This window comes from Brachyistius frenatus, unplaced genomic scaffold, assembly GCF_029030835.1.
Source record: "Brachyistius frenatus isolate BFR_SWC_R1_liver_20210118 unplaced genomic scaffold, ASM2903083v1 Contig_128, whole genome shotgun sequence".
NCBI lineage: Eukaryota > Metazoa > Chordata > Actinopteri > Embiotocidae > Brachyistius > Brachyistius frenatus.
In genome coordinates, this window is record NW_027210727.1 from 354,956 (window position 1) to 370,172 (window position 15,217).

General features: G+C 40.4%; 1 protein-coding gene across 1 annotated transcript; it reads left to right on the top strand.

The window, feature by feature from the left end:
- The first annotated feature begins 1,274 nt into the window (after nucleotides 1–1,274).
- opn8a (opsin 8, group member a) lies at nucleotides 1,275–14,910 on the top strand. The gene is made up of 4 exons (XM_069714241.1): nucleotides 1,275–1,347; nucleotides 6,890–7,183; nucleotides 10,920–11,245; nucleotides 14,518–14,910. Exons 1-4 carry the CDS (start codon nucleotides 1,275–1,277, stop codon nucleotides 14,908–14,910), a joined length of 1,086 nt encoding a protein of 361 aa, XP_069570342.1.
- The last annotated feature ends 307 nt before the right edge of the window (nucleotides 14,911–15,217 follow it).

A 15,217-nucleotide genomic window follows, 5' to 3' on the forward strand; every position in this document is an offset into this window, starting at 1 on the left:
TGGGAGGAAAAGGCTTCCCGCAGGCTATAAGAGTGAGGGTCAGTGGTTCAGTTAACCTCGGGCTGCGAAAGACTTAAAAATGTCCTCAAAAAATAAAGGGAATTACATAAAGATGTTAATCGTGCCCATTTTAGCAGCCCCACCGGTGAATTCATACAAAACTACAGCACGCAACGCACACAACAACTAAGTATGCAGTCCAACACCCTCAACTACCATAAAGAGCTGTTGTGTTGTACAATGTAATAAAGCTTGACACCTCATGCACCCTTATGTACAGCATGAGAATAATGACACACACACACACAACTGATGTTCCCAGACAGACCATGGACTGTTTGCATGAAAAATCCACCGGACAATAAAAATGAATCCCATTCTATTTGACCTTCAATTCAATCTTTAGTTGAAAAGATAATAGACAATAAAGCTCCTTTCGATTAACATAAGAGATAAAAAACAACAACAACAACAACAAAAAAAACATCTCGTCATTTTTTTTGCCGGCTTCATCACAGTGATGAGTAAAATTTTCCACATGCTGCCGGCGCTGACATCATATTATGTAATTATCTCCAGCTGTTATAAATCTAACCTGTTTGTAAATGTAGTGTGTTTTTTGAGGGACGAGTAGACTGTGTCATTAAGTGTTCGTTAGTAATTATAATCTGCAGGCAGCGTGTGTGTGTGTGTGTGTGTGTGTGTGTGTGTGTGTGTGTGTGTGTGTGTGTGTGTGTGTGTGTGTGTGTTTTTTGCCTATCTTTGTGAGGACCAGTTTGAGTTGTAAACCTTGGTCATGAGGGTATTTTGCAGTCACTTTCTGACACACCTTCACAGGTCTGTTTGAGGGTTGACATTTAGATTAGGATTAGGTTCAGGTCCGGTTTGAGGTAAAGGTTGCGGTCTAGTTGAAGTGATGATTAAGGTTCGGGCGAGGGAACGCATTATGTTAATGAATGCCCTCAGAAAGATAGCCATACAGACGTGTGTGCTTGTTGTGTGCATGTGTTCAGAGTTGTGTATGTGTCAGGATAGAGCGAGGACCTGTCGATCACTTGTGCGACTGTGTACAGTGCAGTAAATTTCCCATGTGGGGCGTTTTCATGCTTGTATGTGTCAGATGCTGCCTCACACCGAGGGAACATGAGGGCTGACGAAAACAACTCAAAATATGCTTAGTTTTTGTAAACATTCGAAACACTTGATAATCTGTTGAAGGTGTTTTTTCCAACTGGAAGTACATTTTGTTTGTTGTTTCCACTGACTGAACAAACATGGGGGATAAATACATATCCAAACTGTCTCCTGCTGTTGATTTTTGGGCAGGGATTTACCTGGTGATAATTGGTAAGTACATGTACACTGCTTCTTTTTTCTAATTTTACAATGTGTTGAGTGTAATGGGAATAAAACATGTCTTCTACATTAATATATTGAGCTTGCATTGATTTATTTTACGAAGTCATGGGTCAGAAGCAACCGTTTGAATTTTTATTTATTTTGCATGCTGCTCACATAACTTTAAAACTAAGTGGAAGTGGATTTAGAATTAAGGAACTCTAAACACACATTCATGTGAAAGAGTGACAAAAATCACATTGTCATTGTGTTCCTTTTTGTTACTTTGTGCTTTGTTACTCTGACATTTCATTGACTTTCTCTGTTGCAATCAATTCACAAGCATTACAGCCTCATCTTCAGTGCAGGGCTCTGCGCTAAACTTTTTCCCAGCCTTTGTCTTGCCTTCGGGTTGAGCTGTGGGGATGTTGTTTTACTTTTGGTAAAAGTCTGTTTTGGTTGCAAAGCCGAGAATACAACTAATCTTCTGTCGTGTCAAGTTTATTATTTTTTTACCTAACCAACTACATTCAATGGTGACATTGTTGTCAATGATTGTGTTTTCCTACAGGTCACCATCACCCATTATTAATGGTAACTAATGGCAACAGGTATCACAATGGAAGCACATTTTATTGTTCCTTAAGCTGCTACAAATGATCATCACACACTGACTGATGTTCACTGTTTTGGAAATCATACACTAATAATAATATTCTTGCCAATGACACAGACAGCTTATTTAATATCCAATGTACTGTATCGCATATTATTCCTGTGTATTTGGGGTCTTATTGTATTGTAGCATTTCATTACCTCGCCCTCAAATACAGAAACAGAATCCCTAAATTAAGTATTTTACACAATCAAAAGATTTGTCTTGGTGCGTGCCCACCGTACAGCATTACATGTAGCCAAGCAGTAACTTCCAGGGCTGAAAAATAAAGTCAACGCTCAAGTACCTCAAGTAAACTGACTGCGGCACAGGCCTGTCAATCAAACAGACATGCTCCAAAAACACGGCTTTTTGAAGCTTATTTTTTAACTAATGACGGGATTATTTTCAGATGGACAGCAGGAAAACTAATAAGAAGGAGCGACTTTAGCTGAGAAAACGGAAATAACTCGTGGAGAAATTATATTGACCAAGAATTTTATGAGACTAGTTAAATTGGAGTCTATGGAGCCAGAGGCTTTTCGGAGCCAACCTCCAGCGGCACCCGGTGGTATTGCAGCTTAAGAGACTTCTGCATCGGCCTCATTTTTCAGACCTGAAAGCTACGTTCCACTTTTATATACAGTCTATGGTCTCAGCAATAACCCTTATTTGATCTGCCTCATTATCACAATCTATTATTTACAGTATCATCCAAAATTGTATGAACACTGTGCATTTTTGGACAGAGGAATTACGGTACATGAGAGTGAGGCTGCAGTAAAAGCTCGATGAGGTTTTGTTGACAGTGCATGGTTTCCACTGCGGTTAATAGAGCCACAGCTCTGGGGAAAAGCTGCTGCCTTGTCTTGTTGTATCGACCTCAACAGTCTTCTAACAGATGCGAGCGGCTGGAGGAGGTGATGTCCAGGATGACAGGGGTCTGCTGTAATCGTGCCAACTTTGTGACCCTTCTGTTGCAAATGGTCATCATCTCTTCTTCCAGTCTTCAAAGGGTCAGTTCGCCCACATTCCAACTAAAAAGACTATTTCTCACCAACCTCTGTCTATCCACTCAGACAGGTTGGGATTTTTTTTTTTTTTGTCCAGATTTTGATCTGCAGATGGATGGCATTTCATTTGTAATGCTCACCACGTTTACATAGGGCATTTGAATTTCATTGTCTCTTATCAGAAAAGTGAGTCCCACCCTTGGCGACCGTAAAATGAATGCTAATGTAGATTCCTGTCTGCTGGATTCACGGGCTTGCTGGCAGCCTCTGTCTGTTCTGCAGCCTTGGTGCTTAGTGCTCGACTGAGGTGGACGCAGACTGAAAATCCAATTAAAACAATCTATTAGGTACTTGGTCGCAGACATTGTTGTTATTAATAAAGTATGGAACATTCAGGCTTTTGTTGGCGGGCCAGTGTGAGAAAAATTATCTACAGCCCCTCACAAGTGCAGTGAGGATAATCTGATTACAGGCCCATTCAGCATGTGGTCTGAACACACAACTAGACTAGTTCAAAGAACTATTTAATAGAAGAGTCTTAAGTCAAGCTTTTAAAACATGAAAATTTACCATACCATCCACATTCCATAATACCTTTTAATAATGTACTTATAAACTGTGTTTGCACGTGTGGTTCAACTACATGTACAACAGTACAGCATGTCTTCCCCACATCATCGGGGTAAAGGAAGTTTCACTCTTGCCTCAAACTATGAGATAATTGATCCTGACACTGAAGCATGTGACCAGTTCGTACACAACAATTATTGTATCGAGATAATTCATCATATGATTCTCACAGTCTCCAGTGACACAACAGTGGATGTTTCAATAGTCTTCAAGGGAAGACAAGTGTGATAGAAATGCAGCACAGCATCGCAATCTAAAACAAAAATCTCAAAAATGAATCACCTTATAATTATATATATCCACATAAATGAAGAGGCACTAATTTCAATCAATCTCTCTGTTTCATCTCACATGCCACAGCCAGCAGAAGCACTTTGCTTTAGTTTGCCAGCTTGTCAGACTGAAGTGGGACCTCATAAACCACAGAGAAGAATTGCTGTTGGATGATTTATTAAGTTAAATTTGTTTTTACAAAGCGCTGCACGCATCAGGGCAAAAAACATGATGCGTCCCCGAATACAAGTTAACTACCGTTCTCAAGCAGGAAGCAGAAAAAACATCCAATACATTTCATTAACTTTCTGTGTTCGTTCAAAATGTATAACACTTCAAGTGAAAGCTGGGAAGAATGATATAATGACAAAAGATGGTAAAGCCTCAGAGTCCAAATGCAAAACCTAATAAGAAAAACATGAACTTCAGAGCAGAGGAGGGATGTCTCCTGTGCATGTTCAAATGAGTAGCAGGAATTCACTTTTTGAAAATCCTCATTACTTTTTCTCACTCATCCAAACAGAATCAGCTAAATTTCAGTATGCATGCTTTTGTAAATACTGCTGTACTGCACAGTTCATCCTCAAGGACTCCAGTAACTGACTGTTATTGCATTTATAGCCAACTTAAATGTATCGCATGTCTGTATGGGTGTATGCTCAGTAGTGTATGAGTCTTTATTTCCTTCTGTATAACTGCTGTTTCTGAGAGTTTCTTTCATATCAAGTATAGACAAAAAAAATGAAATAAGTTAAAGTTCTTTGTATTTCATATAGGTATATTTCACTGTAAATGTCAAACATATGCTAACAGAAAAAAATTGCTTTGATTTTCTTTTTGTATTCCGATGATGACAGGAAGGTTAAGGTCTGACTCCAGACCACTTCTGCCACGGTGGCTTCGGGAGGCAAAAAAAACTCCATCAGCATAACTGAGAGGAAAAAAACATCAGGCTCTTCCACAGATTAAAAGAACTATTTAAAAAAAATTGCAAATGGCGGCATAATGTTGTGTATATGTTGTATCAATAAAATTTCCATACGCTTATGCAAGAGAGAGATATTATGTAAAGAAGGTTGAACCCAGAACACAACAACTAATCTCTGTAATGGAAAAGACATTAATAGTAATTCTGTAATGAATTTTGGTCCAATATTTTTCTATTTTTAGAATATCATTGCACTGTATGCACCGTAGTTTGCCGCACTGTGATGAAAAGAAAAAAAAAATTCTCCAAGGTGGAAACTGATACTTATTAACCAAGCAGTCTAATCAGGTATTTTCTCCTTAGCTATATATTATTTAATGACAACATGACTGGATTTGATTTTTGTCCAGTTAGAAGTTTATATGCTCCTATATATTTATCATGACATCAGAGGGAGAGCAGCTAATTCACCTGCAGTAAATGGTAGCACTGGTCCACATACCAGAGAGATACTGTACAATAATGCTAGAACATTTAACAGTAAGCTGAATATCGGTTTTTTTCACAGTTCGACTTTGAGATTACTGCACCTTTGGTCTCACTTATTGAACCAGCTTTTCAAATATGAATGAAAATGCACATGTGGGAAAGATGAAATGTCACAGACTTACAAAGGCCAGAGGACCCAAGAGGGCAGGATGTAAAAGCAAAAGTGAACCTCGAAACAAAAGTTTCAAGATAAAAAAAACAAAAAACAGACATGCGATCCAAAGTCCAGGCTAGGTCAAAAAACAGGCAAGAAACTAAAAGGTTACAAAATGTGGTAAAACAAAGGCACAAAGAATGACGTAATGAGTTGCAGTGAGCGGGCTGTACAAAGGGCGCAATGCACGGTGCAGGCTGACCTATAACCTTCATGAGAAAGTATTCCAAGTTTTGTTACTTGGTCATCATGATTTTTGTCACCACCGGTCCGGGTGTATCTACGAGTTCACTGTTGATCCGAAAGCGCACATCAAATTTTTGATCAAACTCTGGAAATCAGCAACAGTAATTCTTTGACCTGAGAAGGTGCGTCAGGTCACGAGTGCGACCAGGCGGGCTTTCTTTGACATATGTGAGGTTGTGCATCTTGAATTCTTCTTCCAGGATCAGACTGTCAACATCAAGTTCAACTGTGATATTCTGACGTGTCTGAGGGAAACATTCAGTGCAAGCAGCCTGAACTGTTGATGCGTGCGCTCTGCTTAAGTTTCAGGAACGTGCAGGAACTGCAGATGCGCATGGATCAGCGGTCACAAAAATAGTTGTAACTTATGGGCTGATGTTGATCAAGCAACACAATTTGGAATACTTGCTCACAAAGGTTCTACCGTCCCCCGGCTGCGTGCTGCGTTCGCCTGCAACAAGAGCAGTTTTGGAGGTTTTGATTGCACCTCATATGCCTGTAATGTCTGGTGTGTATGGTGTAAGAACCATCCAATCAGTAAGACTGAATGCGGGGTAAAAACTCCACAGTGACTAAAGTCAGAAGAACAGCAACAATTGTTCATTTCACTGAAGGAGGCTCATGTTGAAATAGGGGCCCAGAGCAAAAGTGTTGTGAAGAATTACATGTCAGAATACATAACACATGAATTTAAGCGTTAAACCAGCAGAAATTCCTGTTGTTCATCTCGTCTTCTTAGGATATAAATATGTAAGCATTGTGATCAGTAAATTACTAAACTGCATGCTTGGACGAAGGCAGATCGAATATCTGCCTTCGTCCAAGCATGCAGTTTAGTAATTTACTGACTCGGGGCTAAAGGGTCAAAGCAAAGTCTGCATTTGGAAGATTTCTAGTAATTTTAACTATAAAAAACTAACATGAATCACCACAAATCTTTGAATCCTTCATGGTGTCTGCCACGAGACAAAATAGATGGTCTGTTGCTGACACTGCCTCATGCCTTCACCTCCGGGTGAGGGCAAGTGAACCTCTCTAAAGGAATAAATTAATACTGAGTGTATTTTTAAGTTTTATCGGTCCTTTCTCTTTGTGTCCTGCAGCTTTCCTGTCCGTGGTGGGGAACGCAGCGGTCCTGGTCAATGCCGCCCGTCGCCTCGCCCAGCTCAAAGCTCCCGAGCTCCTGACAGTGAACTTGGCTATAACGGACATCGGCATGGCCATCAGCATGTACCCCCTGTCCATCGCTTCAGCTTTTAACCACGCCTGGATTGGAGGCGACGCCTCCTGCCTCTACTACAGCCTGATGGGCATGATTTTCAGCATAACTAGCATCATGACTCTGACTGTGATGGGGATGGTCAGGTACTTGGTAACAGGAAGTCCACCGAAGACAGGTAGTGTAATCTCAGATGAGATTTGAGAGAGATCAGAGCAGTTGAGCTGCATTTAATGAATGCCTCTTGGCATAAGGAAATCAATATTTAGAGCAAGCAGTTTCAGATATTCATCCAACGTACACTTTACCGGAGTATTGATAAGGATTATGTATGATTACACACACAATCCTCCCCTAAACCACAGCCATGTTAGAGCTTCCCACAACCCATATCTACATTTACTGTGACCTCTCGTGTTTGCAGTATTCATGAGAGGAGCAAAGGAGGAAGTCAGGTGATGTCATATAAAGAGTGACAAAGCCCACATAGGGAGGTTTTACCCAGGAGAAGGCTGGTAATGTCCTGTTTAAAAATAACTCACGTACGTAAGCTAATTTACCAAATATAATTAACTTGAGTCACGTACATAACAAATGTACCCAAACAATCAGCTTTTCCTAAACTAAACCAAATAGTTTTGGTGTCTAACCAAACTGCAATCATTTCTCGACATTAACCCTGTTTTTATTGTTACTACGACAACAAAGGTTCAGTATGCATGTCCCTGGTACTCTTCAATGGTCAGCTCTGTTGTTTTGGTATGAGAACTTGTTGAATTAAACGAGACACGAGTAATTTCACAATCTGGCCCTCACCCGATTGATCTTCACACCCATGATTAATTGATCAGCAGTAGTTAAGCTCACTGAACAAGCTTTACTTTGGGGGGGATGGTGCGTTCTTTCATCTCTCAGTCCCCAAAGACTTCATTCGTGTCAGGCAGTTGCTGGTAATAGGATCCCAAGCAAGGAGTGTGCACAGTATAGTCTGCTGAATAATAGATGGAACTCTTGCAATAACTGACATCTACACTGGTACTAATTAGTACTAAAGCAATGGTAGATCCTAGACATGTACATCATGGAGAAACACAGATTCATGTGATGAAATCTCTATTTGGTTTGGTTGATTCTTATTTTATTCCCAAACAGATTACATTGTAATATACACTCACCGGCCACTTTATTAGGTACACTTGTTCAACTGCTCATTAACGCAAAAATCTAATCACCAATCACATGGCAGCAACTCAATGCATTTAGGCATGTAGACATGGTCAAGACGACCTGCTGAAGTTCAAACCGAGTATCAGAATGGGGAAGAAAGGTGATTTAAGTGACTTTGAACATGGCATGGTTGTTGGTGCCAGACGGGCTGGTCTGAGTGTTTCAGAAACTGCTGATCTGCTGGGATTTTCATGCACAACCATCTCTAGCTTTACAGAGAACGGGCCGAAAAAGAGAAAATATCCAGCGAGCGGCAGTTCTCTGGGCGAAGATGCCTCGTTCATGCCACAGGTCAGAGGAGAATGGCCAGACTGGTTGGCCCTGGTCTGGTTAGAATTTGGCGTAAACAACATGAAAGCATGGATCCATCCTGCCTCGTATCAACGGTTCAGGCTGGTGGTGGTGGTGTAATGGTGTGGGGATATTTTCTTGGCTCACTTTGGGCCCCCTTAGTACCAATTGAGCATTGTTTAAACACCACAGCTTACCCGAGTATTGTTGCTGACCATGTCCATCCCTTTAGGACCACAGTGCACCCATCTACCCATCCATAACACGCCATGTCACAAAGCTCAAATCATGTCAAACTGGTTTCTTGAACATGACAATGAAATCACTGGACTCCAACGGCCTCCACATCTCAATCCAATAGAACATTTGGGATGTGGTGGAACGGGAGATTCGCATCATGGATGTGCAGCCGACAAATCTGCAGCAACTGCGTGATGCCATCATGTGAATATGGACCAAAATCTCTGAGGAATGTTTCCAGCACCTTGTTGAATCTATGCCACAAAGAATTAAAGCAGTTCTGAAGGCAAAAGGGTGTCCAACCCGGTACTAGCAAGGTGTACCTAATAAAGTGGCTGGTGAGTGAATGTGATGCTCAGTGAAAAGTAACCCTGAATTACAAGAAAGGACAGTCTGTTGTTAATTGGTTCAGACACGAATCATCACATGATAAACAGAGTGGAACATCCAGGGAGGCAGAACGAACACAAAAGTTAAAACTGTCTTTGTGCACAGTTAGATTCTGTTAAGTTGACATTAGTGACAGAATGAGGCAAGTTCACTGGGATCCCTGAAAACACAACGTTTTCTTTGCGATGGTGATTTGGATGAAATGTGAAAATTTACTGGTTCAATAGTTTATGGCTCAATATGTGATGCTCTAAGCTTGACATTACTTAGTAAATGTCACGATATGTGGTGAGACTGGACCCAAATGCAGCACGGACAACAGTTGGATTATCGGTAAGAAGATTTATTTCCAGACAAAAGGTTATCCAGTAGGTTCCCTTGGAATAATACAGCACGTCAGGGAAGGTTCGACTGTGTGACAGGCAGGCACGCTGGTAGAAACCGCGGCAGGCGGAAGACAGACAGGAGGGTCAGGACCGGAATTGCAAACTATTGCAAACTTAACTTACGGAACCGCAGCGTAGAACCAGGTGAGGTTATTGTACGGACTGACGCAGGTGGAGTGCAGGACCGGGGTTCATACACTGCCAGGTGGTGATTACTGGAACAGCTGTGCCGACCTGATCAGGTGATAGTGGGAGGTGTCGATCGAAACAAGAACACATGACAGACCACAACAAACAGGGGAGAGAGAGACAGGAACATGAGGCAGAGGAGATGGGGGAGAACAAAGGGACAGACAGGGATCCTGAGCGTAAAAGGTCCTTAATATCTGAATTACTGAACGATTGTGAGAAACTTGATCTGTGTTTTTGTGTTGCTGATTTTATTAGCAGAGCAAGGGACAGAAGGCATCGTTGTTTGTTTGCAAAAGTCATCTTGATGTTTGATAACTTTACCGCCGCTGCATCCTCTTTTTTCTACTCCGTAACTGCTGTAACAGTTCTTACAAATAATTGAGTGGGTATGGGTATGGGTATGGGACAAGGAGGTCTCCCAAGGATGTGTTGAATACTTGTCCAGGTTTGCGCCCAAGAAATACTAGGAGCAATCAAAAACGTTTAGAGGCTGCTCCTGTTGCGCACAGCACTGCACCGTGACGTGCACAGAGCAGGGTAAAGCTACAACCTTCTTTAGTAAGTATTCCATGTTTCGTCGCTTGATCAACAACAACACTTGAGTTATAAACGTGTTTGTGAGCACTGGTACGGGTGCCTTTCTGATTTCGCAATGGACTGGAGGCCTGAGCAGCAAGCACACACCAAATTTGATGTCAAACCTTAGGGAATGGAAAGAAGTTGCAGGGAGCCAAATACGGCGAGTGTGGGTGGTGTAGTCCTTTGTATTAATCGCAAACCCACCTCCCAATAGTAGTGGACCACAACACCCTTCAGAGACATTTACTTGTATCTTTGAACAAGAATAAATCAAAAAAATTCACTGGTGACGTACTTTAGGTTCCAAACCCCAACTAGATCTTAACCAAATTTAGTTGCCATAATCACAATCTTTCCTTATGTTAATCATTGCTGTGGTTGTGACACAAAGAGATTTTGGAAAGCAAACATTTGTACAACACTGGTACACAACATTCAAAAAGTCTGGCATTAAGTATATTCCAGGGTGTTAAATAATTGTTCAAGTTTGGTATTCTTTGGTATTCCATAAAAGCATAAAATGTAGAACAAAGAAGTAAAGACTCCATATGAATCACATTAGTCCATATACTTGACATACTGAACTCATTTCATAATCTGTGTGTGCAGGTATCAGGTTCCAGAGGCGAACCATCAGCATTGTGATCAGTGGGATCTGGCTGTATGCCGGTCTGTGGGCCTTGCTCCCTCTGCTCGGCTGGGGAAGCTACGGGCCGGAGCCGTTTGGACTTGCCTGCTCAGTAGACTGGACCGGTTATGGCGAGTCCCGAAACCACTCCACTTTCATCACGACTCTGTCCGTACTCTGCACATTCCTTCCCTCTCTGGTCATTCTCTTCACCTATTTCGGGATCGCCTGGAAGCTGCACAGGGCCTACCAATCCATCCAGAGCGATGATTTTCAATACGGCAACATTGAAAAGAAAATCACTCTTGTAAGTCTGAGATAATCACTGCTCTATCGACTCTGTCCTTTCAATTTGGCTGTTTTGATTTATGATTGAATTGATCCTCGCTGGATATATTTTTGTAGCACCTTAGATGATGAATGAGGATAGTGATTGTCAGTTACTCGCATTTTTCGTGTTGATGAAACTGCAAAATTATTCTTTTTTAATTACAAATTTGGAGCCATCAACGGATCCTTCAGTGTAATATCCAGCCGGTTTATAAAAATGTATGTAAGACTTGAGACAGGAGATCTCCCCTGTTTTGTGAATTTCTCCCGTCTTTTTCCAGAGCAGCATCGTTGTTTCGAAAAGTTGGTGTCTCCTCTGATGAGCAGAAAAACGCAAACTACTGTGGCTAATGTTCTAAAACTGCCTACTTGTGAGTTGACAAACTAAGTCGCTGGCGACACCATCAGCTGGCTTGAGTCAGGCTGAGATCAGAGAGTTCACACTGCAGCAACCTTTCCCTGCTCCAGAGAGACTTAAGACTGCCGTCTCTCAGGGCTTTATGACCTCTTCACCCCAGCTATCCGTGTTCCAACATCATTCTTTTATTTTCTTGCTCAAATTTACATCAGAAAATTGACACCGCTCTCGTCATAGTAAGTTAAGCTCTCCTACAATACTGAGCACTAGGATTTAGCAAACATTACAGCAAACAGGAACAAAGAGTGCTTTTCTGTGGAACTATTTTCTCATTACATTTTCTGTTTAATACCCATTTGCTATGTTATGGGCATTTATTGCAGAAGGTCATGTACAGTATGTGTCAAATAATGGCTATATCATACTAAAACAGTGCAATAATTTAGTTTTCTTCATGTTTGCACTATAACAGATGGCTGTGATACAAACGTTTGGCTACACGAGTAATACTAATAGGATTAAGTCATTTCTGGTTATGGTCTTTGGGATTTTCAAGTCATAAATTCAGAAAATTAGATAATGCATTTATGCCACTAATACCGCAACATTGTAAAGTGGTAACAGAAATGATTTTAAGACTTCACCACTATGTATCACCAACACTGAGCTCCTGAAAACACTCCATTATAAATAGAGAACGTAGGACTCCAGATAAAGAGGAGTACGTCTCATGAGAATAACAGATCCGTCTCTTGGTATCTGAGCATGACTCCGTGTGAGGTTATCTGTGGAGTCTTCCCTCTTGCGAGCCTCCGGTGTGCGCCTCAAACAGGCATTTACATGATATGTCCAAATGCGTGCATTTATTAATGTGTGTGCGCGCGTGTGTGTGTGCATATCAATGAGGGTCCTGAATTGTGCGCATTCGAGACAGTGAGGTGATGGAGCTACCCTCACACAACATCACATATAAAGCAAACAATGTAACTTTTGCTGATAGACTTAAGATTTACTATTTTATTGAGTTTAAAAACTGAAAAAAGGTGTCCAGGCACGACATACAAAACTAAAGCTGCTTATATATTGTTCTGTATTTTTGCAGCAGATTTAATCAATAACTCTGTGGTTAAACTTTGGCCAGGCTGCTGGAAATGTGACTCTGGGAGAAAGTAAGTTGGTACATAGATAAAAAAGAAAAAAAAAAAAGAAGAAGAAAATGTTTCACTGAGCTGCGGGTTTTGCTTGGCAGAGCACACAGTGTCATCGACTGGTCACCACTCTGGGGTTTTACACATCTGGGTTTCTGTGAGCACAAGGCTTTGTTTGTGTAGCAGCACACGTCCAGCAGAGACGAACGTTGAGTGTGTGTTTGTATGTGTGCTGGTGTGCATGTTTGTACCACTTTGTTGTTCCACGTGAATTTACTATTATATATATTATTAATGTTAAAAAAATGTATAGTCAAATTAATTATGGATCAGTCAGCTAGAAGTAGATTTAAAATATCAGATAATGTGGATTTATCCGTGCTGTCTGACTGGCAAGGAAACCTTTTCACTGACAGAAAAGCCATTTGTCCGTTTTGCTTTCTCCTCCACCCGAAACCATTCAAAGCACTTTGAATCTATTATGAACTTAGCAAGACTATTCTATATCTACTGCCCAGCTCAGTAACAGCGGTTAGAAAGTATTGTATTGTGCACAATGTTTAAGCGGAAAAGTACACTTTTAAGTCTTTTATCTTATTGTCTGTAATGAAATGTATGACTTCTAGTGGTTGTAATAAACTCCTCTGGTGTGTTTTATGTATAACAGTTGCTATTTTTGATACCAAGAAAACAGTGAATGTCTTACAGTGATCCCCAATCAGGACTACAATACCCCAGCTGGTACTTGTGTACTCGCAAGGGATACGTGAAAAGATTTGCTCAGAAATTGACATCAAAATTAAATGCCTTTAGCTATCTAGCTTTTTGGGTTTCTCTCTATAATGTTACTAAGGTTGTGTTGTAGGACTTTATATGTAAAGGGTCCACAATGACTTGTGTTGTGATTTGGCGCTGGCTAAATAAAATTCAATTGATTTGAATTTAATTGAATTGATTAAAATAACGGTCATGAACAAATAAATGGTTAAAATAGCTAATAGTATGGGGAACGGTTGAATTTATTGACAGACAGTGTGGATAAACAACTGAAATTGGTCGCTACTGAAGAAATGGAGAATTAGCTGAAAGTAGTGGATGTTGGTTGAAATGGTATGCTTAAACTAATAGTTATGAATTTAAATTGTTACACGTTTAGCCATTATTGATACATGGTTTGTTAAAAGGAGTCTTGACGTAGTTAAAATAGTTAAAAGTAATTCATAAAAAGGTTTTAGTGCCGTTAAAAGTAGGATAAACTGATGAAATAATAATGGATAGATGTTTAAAAAACATATAGCTTGAACTAATGATAACTCAGACCAAACTGTATTGATAATTCAATGTGCTAAAAAAATATTGTAAAATCCATTTTTATATAATTAAGTGTAAAATAAGCTCCAGTTCAATATGGACATATTTGAACATAAGAGGTGGTGCTGATGGAGGTGTTTTGATTTTACGCTTTGGATGTTTTGTTGGCATTGGATAAAGCCAGGCTGGCTCTTTCCCAGTGCTAATTAGCTGGGTTTTTATCATACAAACAAATAGGGGATCATTATATTCTCAACAAGGACACAAAGAAGCTATTTATCTATGTTGAACAAGTTAAATTATTTATTAAATCTTTGGGGATTTTTTAAAACTATTTTCCCTCTCTTTTCCTTTTAGGTGTTTTTACTGATCTCAATCGATAGGGTCTTCCTCCTGTTTATCTGACTCATTTGCTCTTCTTTTTTTTTTCAGATGGCTGTGATGATAACTTCAGGTTTCCTTATTGCCTGGACCCCCTACGTAGCCGTCAGCTTCTGGAGCATGTTTCACTCCCATGAACAGGGCCACATGACTCCATTCATCACCCTATTACCCTGCCTCTTCGCTAAGAGCTCCACCGTATACAACCCTTTCATATATTTAATCTTCCGGCATGCCTCCGGGCACAAGCTACTTTGTCTCAAGAGATGGATGTTTTGTTGTTCTCCCGGGACCAGGTCACCTGTTGAAGGAGCGAAGCTGGAGGGCGACATGGTCGAAAGCTCTGACGGTACTATTTTTGGAGAAGGCACAGAGGAAACCTGTGTGAGTCTAATGGGAGCTCCTGGCAGACAGTCGGAGAATGAGGCGACAACTTTGGGCTGAAACTGTTTGTAAAGAAGTCTATATTTGTATTTCACCTCTCTGTTTAAGATGATATATATAGTTTTACATTTTGGGAAATGTGATTTTTCCATTTTTTTTTCACATCAGTTAGTGGACAATAATACCAATTTCATGTCTGTACAGTGAATATGTGCACTTGAGCAAGCAGCTATGTAGCTCAATTTAAACCATCGACTTGAAACAGGGTGAAATAGCTTACTTGTTCTCGCCGAACATTACAATATCCACCTACTAGAAACTGTAATGCTCACAAATTAAAACTATTAGACCTGATTTGTTTATTCTT

Coding starts and splice junctions, on each gene's coding strand:
- opn8a (XM_069714241.1), top strand. CDS start 1,275: ATGGGGGATAAATACATATCCAAACTGTCTCCTGCTGTTGATTTTTGG. Junction 7,184..10,919: donor AGGAAGTCCACCGAAGACAG/GTAGTGTAATCT, acceptor CTGTGTGTGCAG/GTATCAGGTTCCAGAGGCGA. Junction 11,246..14,517: donor TTGAAAAGAAAATCACTCTT/GTAAGTCTGAGA, acceptor TTTTTTTTTCAG/ATGGCTGTGATGATAACTTC.